The following is an 8,364-nucleotide window of genomic DNA, read 5'->3' as shown; positions in this document are numbered from 1 at the left end:
TTGGAGCAGTGAGGTTGCAGATCATGAGTCTGAGGCCACCTCCCTCTGAAGCCTGGACTGCCACCCAGCGAGCTAAGGTGAGTCACAGCCAGCCTGCCTGCCTGCCTGCAAAAGCCAACCGGGACAAGTTCTTCCTAACAATCCAAGTAGCTTTTGTTTGAAATAGGCTTTGTCTTTCTAGGTGACGCTGTAACATCAATCAACAGGATTGACTGAGGTAGCTACACAGTTTTAGATGCTGTTAATGAACCTTAATGACAATTCATGGTGTAGCTTTCTTGATTCACTTTAGCTGATGTTTTTTTTTTTGGGGGGGGGAAGAGGGGGGAAAAAAATCAGCAAACTAAGAGCATTCAGTTCATTCAGAAGTCAGCATCCAAGGTGAAAGAATTCTCTGTTGGACTGGACATCACTCCCATTCTCTGATACTCGCCTACTCTCTTCTCAAAGAAGTTAGTCTTCCCTTCCAGTGAAATATTCTCCATGAAATCAAATGGATTTTCTACTCTGAAAACCTGGAAAAGTTCACATCAAGATATAAATACCAAACACTACCAATTTCCAAAAGGCTGCATGCAGCAGGCTATAAGATGATGCTTTACCTTGCTAAACCCCAGCTCCAACATAAGCCTGTCTGCCACGAATTCAATGTACTGCTTCATTAGTGTGCAATTCATCCCAATGAGCTTCACAGGCAAGGCCTCTGTGAGGAACTCCTAGAGAACAAAACAAAGCCACTGAGTGTGTAGACTCGCAGACACCTTCCAGCAAGCACCAGTGGCCCGCACCTGTCACCCACCTGTTCTATCCTAACAGCATTGATAATTATTTCCTTCACTCTCTCCTCCGACGGTTTGTGTACCAGGTGTTTGAACATCAGGCAAGCAAAGTCACAGTGTAAGCCCTGGAAGAAAGGTCGAGATCACCACAAAGCAGATTTCTAGCAGTAATGTGGAACGTGGACTACTCTTCATTTCCTTGTGTGACTGGCCTGGCTATGCTCAGAGCACCACTGTGGAAAGGAAGACAACTGTCTGCCTACTCTGATGTCCCTGAGGAGCTTCAGTCCCTCCCACTGCCCTCAAAGCTACCACCAAATAAGGAAGATCCAGGACCATCCTTTCTTGCTGCTCAACAGAGGCAGAACTTTTTGCTCCTTTTTTCATGTGTGCCAATAATGAGACTTGAACTCAAGTTCAGGATGTGCTCTTTTTGTGGGGTAACAAGAGGATTTGCCTGTGCTGGTTTTTGAACCGTGATCCTCAGGTCTCAGTCCCGAGTAGTTAGGATTACAGGTGTGAGCTACAGGGCACCCAACGTGCTGGCCTTTGGTCAGCATGTCTAATTTGCCACTACTCCCAGCATGAACAGCCAGCTAGCTTCCAAGATGGGCAGGAACTAGTGATTCAATTTCTCTTTTGTGTGTGTGGGGGGGGGGGTGGGGGGAGAGGCCAGTCATGGGGCCTGAACTCTGGGCCTGGTCGCTGTCCCTCAGCTATTCAGCTCAAGACTAGTGCTCTACCACTTGAACCACAGCGCCACTTCCGGCTTTTTTTCTTTTTGCTTATGTGGTGCTGAGGAATCGAACCCAGGGCCTCATACATGCAAGGCAAGCGCTCTACCACTGAGCCACCTTCCCAGCCCTAGTGATTCCATTTCAAGTGAGGAGAATCTGCATCTCCATTCATTAAATAAAACCCCAGTAAACGTCAGAGCTCATCTTTGGGAGACCAGCCATGTCTGATCTGCCCACTGAGCTCTCTGCCAAGATCATACTCAAGTCTTTCAGATAGGATTTTACTAAAAAAGCTGGCACCTTCGCCCTTCAGTGTAACCCGAGTTCATACAGCAGACCCAAACACAGACCCTACTTCATCAGGAAGCTTACCATCTTTTAAGAACAAAGGTTAACATACAATACCAAGAAAAAATAATCAAACATCTTTTCAAGCGCCCTTTGAATTTTGTGCATTCAAGCCCACAGAATAATGGCTATGAACAAATGCATTATACAAAGAATCTGAGGATTATCATACCATTAAGAGTATTGCCAGTGCATGAGTATATAAACAGCTGAACTCACTTTAAATGTAGCTTATAGGACTGAGGGTATAGGTCAGCCATATATTACTTGTTTGAATCCCAGCACCACCATGAAATAAAAAAGCAGATATATATATACAAACACACTTATATACTATGTAACTTATGTAATTATATGTATATATTATTTACATATGCCACTGATAGCTTGGGTCCCTGAAAGCAAACACAAGGGCATGCTAAGGGGTTGCAAGTGCTTGGGCACAGGCTAGCGTGTTTCCTGTTTTACCCACCTCGTCTCTGCTAATAAGCTCATTGGAAAACGTGAGGCCAGGCATAAGTCCTCGCTTCTTCAGCCAGAATATCGACGCGAAAGAACCAGAAAAGAAGATTCCCTCCACAGCAGCAAAGGCTACAACTCGTTCTCCTAAGTGGGGGCAATACCACAATGCTTCTGGTGAGGAACTGCTGGTATTCACCACTACTGGACACAGCGCAATTTAAGTAGGGCCAAGGGAGTTCTTACCATAGGTAGCCTCTTTGTCCCCAATCCAACGCAGGGCCCAGTCTGCCTTCTTCTTCACACAAGGCATTGTTTCAATGGCATTGAAGAGAAATTCCCTGTGGGCATATGTATGTGAATATATGTGTATGTGTAGATGGATTGACAAGATCAACAATGATTAGACATCTAACCCCAAGCTTCAATGACAGAACACTGATGACCCACATTTGAGTATCTACAAATTCCACCCCCAAGGAAAGCCCCAGTTTTCCCCTCCAGACTTAAAAAAAAAAAATCACAATACTCATTTGTTTTTTGCCAGTTAACTGAAATTTAAGTAAGGAGTCTTCAGTTCATGACGCCTACTTATTCCAAAACAGTTCATTGTACCCAGAGCAATGATCTATTTATTGTTTAAAGTCTAGATCATAGGCTCTATCCTCCTTAAAGCTTAAGAACCAGAAAGTCTTGGCTGCCATTCTTCGCTACCCTCTAAATGGGTGCTCCCCAAAGGTGATTTTTCAGGTTTCAAATTGTCCAAATCTCTTTTCTGCAGTGTCTTCCATCATGCTAGCCTTCCATACTCAATTGTTCCAAGCAGGCCACAGATGAGAGTTTAGATCTCATTCCATGTTAGGCTCCTCTCCTAAAACCTGCCCTAAAATCCCACAAACAGCCCATTTCTGCCTCAGTCCTCTGATCCACCTCCATACAAACGTTTAAACTACCTGTATTTTGCTACCATTCCCTGATGTGAACTATCCTTTCAGCCAGCTGCTCTATGCCTAAATCAATCTTCAGGCTCACTGCTGGTTGTATAAATGAATACCCTTAGACTTCTACAACTTACTTTCTATATTGCATTATTAGATTCAAGAGAATCATTTTATATCTTCCTCCTATCCTTCTGCCCCAGGCCTGAGGCAGGTTCAGTACTTTTATCTCAGTAAAGATAAGCTGCTGCAATGGAAGTGGCGCTGTAGCTCAAGTGGTAGAGCAGCGCTAGCCTTGAGCTGAAGAGCTGAGGGACAGCGCTCAAGCCTAGAGTTCAAGCCCCACTACCGACCAAAAAAAAAAATTAGCTGCTGAAGCTGGGCACTGGTGACTCACACCTGTAACCCTAGCTACTCAGGAGGCTGAGATCTGAGAAAGCCAGCTCAGGAAGGACAGTCCACAAGTCTTTCATCCCCAATTAGCCACCAATAAGCTAAAAGTGGAGCTGTGGCTCAAGTGGTAGAGTGCTAGCCTTGAGCACAAAAGCACAAGAACAGTGCCCAAGCCTTGAGTTCAAGCCTCAGGACTAACACCAAAAAACTTTCAAAGAGAAGACATTAGGGCTGGGCTGGGAAGGTGGCTCAGTGGTAGAGCGCTTGCCTTGCAATGCATGAAGCCTGGGTTCGATTCCCCAGCACCACATAAGAAAAAAAAAAAAGCCGGAGGTGGCGCTGTGGCTCAAGTGGTAGAGCGCTAGCCTTGAGCTGAAGAGCTGAGGGACAGCACCCAGGCCCAGAGTTCAGGCCCCACAACCGGACCCCCCCCCCCCAAAAAAAAGAAGACATTAGGGCTGAGAAGGTGGCTCAGTGGGAGTGACTGCCTCTCATGCATGAGGTTCTGGGTTCAATTCCTCTGCACCATATAAGCAGAAAAAAAAGCCAAAGTGGCACTGTGGCTCAAGTGGTAGAGTGCTAGCCTTGAGCTGAAGGACAGAGCCAAGGCCTCAGTTCAGCCCCCCACGACTAGAAAATAAAAAAAGACATTAGTTGTTCCAACTGTAAAAATGGAAGGCAGGTGTGCTGGTGGCTTAAGCCTTTAATCCTAGCTACTCAGGAAACTGAGATCTAAGGTTCAGGGTTCAAAAGCCAGCCAGGGAATGGAAGTCTATGAGACTTTTCTCTCCAATTAGTCACCAAAAAACTGGAAGTGGAGCTGTGGGCTCAAAGCGATAGAGCATTAGTCTTGAGCAAAAAAAAAAAAAAAGCTCAGGAGCAGCACCCAGACCCTGAGTTCTAGCACAAAGGGAAAAGAAAGGAAAGCTAACTTGGTTAAGCAATTGGTTGGTAAAGTGGTTTTAGGCCCTTTGCTCAGAGCAGGCTTGACCATAGGTGCTAGGGTGCTACAAGTATCTATGACTTAGTGCATTCTATAAGCCTTAACTAAATTACTCAGAATAAAGAACAGTGAACATCTCTTGGCATACCCTCTGCACACGCACCTTTCTTTGGAATCTTTAATGTATGTGTCAATAAGGAGACTGTACATTTCAGAATGTATGTTTTCCATGGCAATTTGGAAGCCATAGAAACAGCGGGCTTCAGTAATTTGTACTTCTTGGCTAAATCGCTCCACCTAGAGGAAATAAAATACAGAGCTAAGCTGAAGAACACTCATCTGCAGGGGTAACTCAGTCAATGAATGCTGGCAGCATCACCCTCCCCTTTGTACCATTAAAAGGTTTCTTCTAGCTGGGCACCAGTGGCTCCTACTCAGTAGGCTGAGCTCTGAGGATCACGGTTCAAAGCCAGCCGAGCAGGAAAAGTCCATGAGACTCTCATCTCCAACTACTAGAAAACCAGAAGTGATGCTATGGCTCAAGCGGTAGAGTGCTCACCTTGAGCTGAAGAGCGCAGGGACAGTGCCCAAGCCGAGTTCAAACCCCACGACCGACCAAAAAAAAAAAAAGTTTCTTCTAGCTGGAGTCCAGTGGTTCACACCTGTAAATCCTAGCTACTCAGGAGGCTGAGATCTAAGGATCATAGTTCAAAGCCAACTGGACAGGAAAGTTAAGACTTTTCCCTCTAATTAAAGAGCAAAAAGCAAGAAATGGAGGTATAGCTCCAGTCATAGAGCACCAGCCTTGAGAAAAAAAGCTAAAAGTGCCCATACCCTAAGCTCAAGCCCCAATACCAGCACATATACAAAAAAATTCTATATTTAATGTGATTTTTCATGGCTTATTGATAAAATTCAGCATTCCATATGGCATGTGATCAGGAAATGGATATTTTGTAGGGTTCCTGTCAACACTTGATTGTTTGACTCATTCTTTCCTAAGTCATTTCTGCCAGTCAACATCGGGGAAAATACCATAGGGAAAAGCAACTGCAATGTGTTGTCAAATAAAACGGAACGAAAAAAAGGAAAGCGCTTGAATTCCTTAAATCTTCAAGTCAATGGAAGATAAGTGTGAAGACTCACCAAGTTTTCATTCACTATGCCATCACTTGCTGCAAAGAAGGCCAGAATGTGAGATATAAAATATCTCTCCTCAGGCTTTAGGGCTTCCCAGTGCTGGATGTCTTTGGAAAGATCCACCTGAAATTCAGAAGTTGACCATTTTAGGAAGTGGAGCTGTGGATCAAGTAGAATGAAAACCCACAGAACACAAACCCCTATGGTTCAAGCCCCATGACCCATCCATCCACCCACCCACCCACAGAAAAATAGAAAATTGGCAATGTTAGCAGATCCAAGTGTGCAAGAGCTCCTGCCAACACTTGGAAATATGCTTCTGAAGTCGACTACACACAACTCTTGACACCATTCTGCATCCCCCATTCCCCTCCCCTAACACCAACCGTCCAGGAGGAATGCTAAGTGCCGGTCAAATGAAGTTCCCGCCGCCGCCGCCGCCGCCGCCGCCCCGCCCCGCAGGGTGTTCGGGATGGGATTACCTCCTCAGCTGTCCAAAAGGAGGCCTCGGCCTTCTTATACATCTGCCAAATGTCGTGGTATTCGATTGGAAAGACCACAAAGCGGCGGGGGTTTTCTCTCAGGAGCGGTTCGTCCTCCGCGCTGGGGGCAGCTGGAACGTTAGTTTTCTGGGGGGAGCGGGGAGGGAAGGGAGGAGGAATAACAAGGATTTAAGTCTTGATCGAACCTGTGGCACTGACGCTTCCCCTGGCCACGCACTTTCCCGTGACCGGCAGTTTCATGGGGCTCCGATGCTCATCAGCTGTCACACGGCGTGGCTCGAGCACCAGAGGGGAGCGCGCCACCGACGGCCGGCGGCTCCCAGGCAGCCCCCGCAGGGGCCAGCCGCGGCCCCGGGAGGCGCGGGCCCCGGGGCGCCCGGGCGGGGTCCTTTGGCGGGAAAGGGTGGGGGCGGGGAGCCGGGCCGACCCCGGAGCAGACAATGTGGCTTTGGCGCCAAGAGCGGGCGCCCCCTGCCGGCGGCCCCGCGCTCCGGCGCCCGCGGGGACCGGCCACTCACCGGCTCGGCGGGCTCCTGGAAGATCCTCCTCGCTGTCTTGCTGGCCAGGACGCGGGTCCCGCTGAGGGACGGGGGCTGCGGGGAGACGCGTGTGAGGGGCGGCGGGAGCCCCCTCCTCCCCGCCCGGACAGCCCGCGGCCCGCCGCCCGGCCGGTTCGCCCCGGCCCCCAGCTCCCCCTGGCACTCACCGTGTTCTCCTTGTCCGTCAAGCTGAGTCCCTTCAGCGGCGACAGCTGTAGCTGCTGCTGGTCTGCGATGGTGGCGAGCGGGACGCGGACGGAAAGCATGGCGGCGGCGGCGGCGGCGGCGGTGGAGGTGGCGGCGGCGGCGGAGGTGGTGGCAGCTGAGGGAGCGACTAGAGCAGCAGCTGAGACCCGGCGCACAAGCGGCGTCCCGGACCCGCGTCCTTTAAATCGCCGTCAAACCGCGCGCGCGCACCGGAGGGGCGTGGCCCGCTCCCGCGCTCCCTATTGGCGGGCCTCGGCCACGCCCCCTTCGCGCAGAGCGCGGGAGATTCAAGCGCAGCACCGCGCCGCGCGGGAGCGTCCGCAACGCCCCGGGAGGACCTCGCCACCCTCGGCCCAGACACCGCCTCCCGGCGCCTCCGCGGCCCGGAGCGCGCAGCCGCTTGCCGATCCGGAACTGTGTGCGACTGCGTGAGGCGCGGCGATTGGAGCCCGCGCGAGAGCGGGAAGCGATGCCCCCCACTCCGCAGCTCCACCCCCCGAAAACGTCTCCGGACATGTCCGCGCGCGGGCCGGCAGTTTTGCAATTGGACTTGTAAGTTGCCTGAGAAATGCACCTAGCTGGCTGCGGGAGAGGCCTGGCTGCCATTCCTGTGCCTAAAGTGGGGGGACCCGGGCGCGATCTGAGACCAACGGTCTCAGGGCTGCTGAGCCTCCCCAACTGCAGTCGCCAGGACTGGGACGTGTGCTCTGATCTCGATGTCCCCAGGGTAAGACAGGACTTGGATCCGACCTACCCGGGGTATGAAGGCGGGAGGAGGCCCTTCCCTGAGGACAGGACCTTGTAACTTGTGCGACCCTCTGTAAACCTCCTGGCCCACAAAGTCAGGGGGAGAAAGCCCTTCCAATCCCCCGTCTTCAAAATCTCACTTGGTTTCAAACTTGGAATCTGGCCAGAAATCCCAGAACCTTCAGAGAATGGTGGGAGCACTAGGAATTCATTCACGACTCCCTGAACAACAAATCTCAGGAAGGGGAGTTTGAAAACAGGCGAAGGAAGGGGCCGGGGCAGGAACTCTGACAGTTTTCATTTCCTTTCTTGCGTGGCTTTCTGTATTGCCAGACCTTTGCCCTGCAAAGGGCAAAATTCCAGAAATAAGTCAAGAGAAAGAAACAAACGATTAAGCTGGGAACTGCAGCTCACAACCCCTAGGCTCACACAGAGAGACCCAAGAAAGACCCTTTCCAAAACCTCTTGCAGAGAACAAGTTAAAGAGGGTGGGGTAGGGAAGCACCAATCCCCCAAGTCTATTTCTGCCACCTTTTTTTTTTTTTTTGGTGCCAGTACTGTAGGGGCTTGAACTCAGAGCCTGGGAACTGCCCCTTATCTTTTTGGCTGAAGGTTTGCACCCTACTACTTG

The 8,364-nt window shown here is 50.2% G+C and overlaps 1 protein-coding gene across 1 annotated transcript; it reads right to left on the bottom strand.

The window, feature by feature from the left end:
• Window positions 1–316: 316 nt before the first annotated feature.
• On the bottom strand, window positions 317–7,123 carry Rrm2 (ribonucleotide reductase regulatory subunit M2). Its single transcript, XM_042680763.1, has 10 exons — window positions 6,947–7,123; window positions 6,759–6,833; window positions 6,220–6,366; window positions 5,744–5,860; window positions 4,761–4,894; window positions 2,570–2,664; window positions 2,337–2,470; window positions 800–904; window positions 603–716; window positions 317–515 (listed from the first exon to the last, which is right to left on the bottom strand). The coding sequence occupies exons 1-10, from the start codon at window positions 7,043–7,045 to the stop codon at window positions 363–365; spliced, it is 1,173 nt and encodes a 390-aa protein (XP_042536697.1). The 5' UTR covers window positions 7,046–7,123; the 3' UTR covers window positions 317–362.
• Between the last annotated feature and the right edge of the window lie 1,241 nt (window positions 7,124–8,364).

The sequence above is a fragment of the Dipodomys spectabilis genome, unplaced genomic scaffold (assembly GCF_019054845.1).
Source record: "Dipodomys spectabilis isolate Male_0828 unplaced genomic scaffold, ASM1905484v1 ptg000066l, whole genome shotgun sequence".
Classification (NCBI taxonomy): domain Eukaryota; kingdom Metazoa; phylum Chordata; class Mammalia; order Rodentia; family Heteromyidae; genus Dipodomys; species Dipodomys spectabilis.
Note: the sequence above shows the minus strand (reverse complement) of the source record. Positions and strands in the feature narration are given on the sequence as shown.

Excerpts from the sequence above, each read along its gene's own strand:
- Rrm2 (XM_042680763.1), bottom strand. The coding sequence starts at position 7,045 with ATGCTTTCCGTCCGCGTCCCGCTCGCCACCATCGCAGACCAGCAGCAG. Across the intron at positions 5,861-6,219 it reads CCTTTTGGACAGCTGAGGAG|GTGGATCTTTCCAAAGACAT; the intron begins GTAATCCCATCC and ends TCTGAATTTCAG. Across the intron at positions 4,895-5,743 it reads GCATAGTGAATGAAAACTTG|GTGGAGCGATTTAGCCAAGA; the intron begins GTGAGTCTTCAC and ends TATTTCCTCTAG.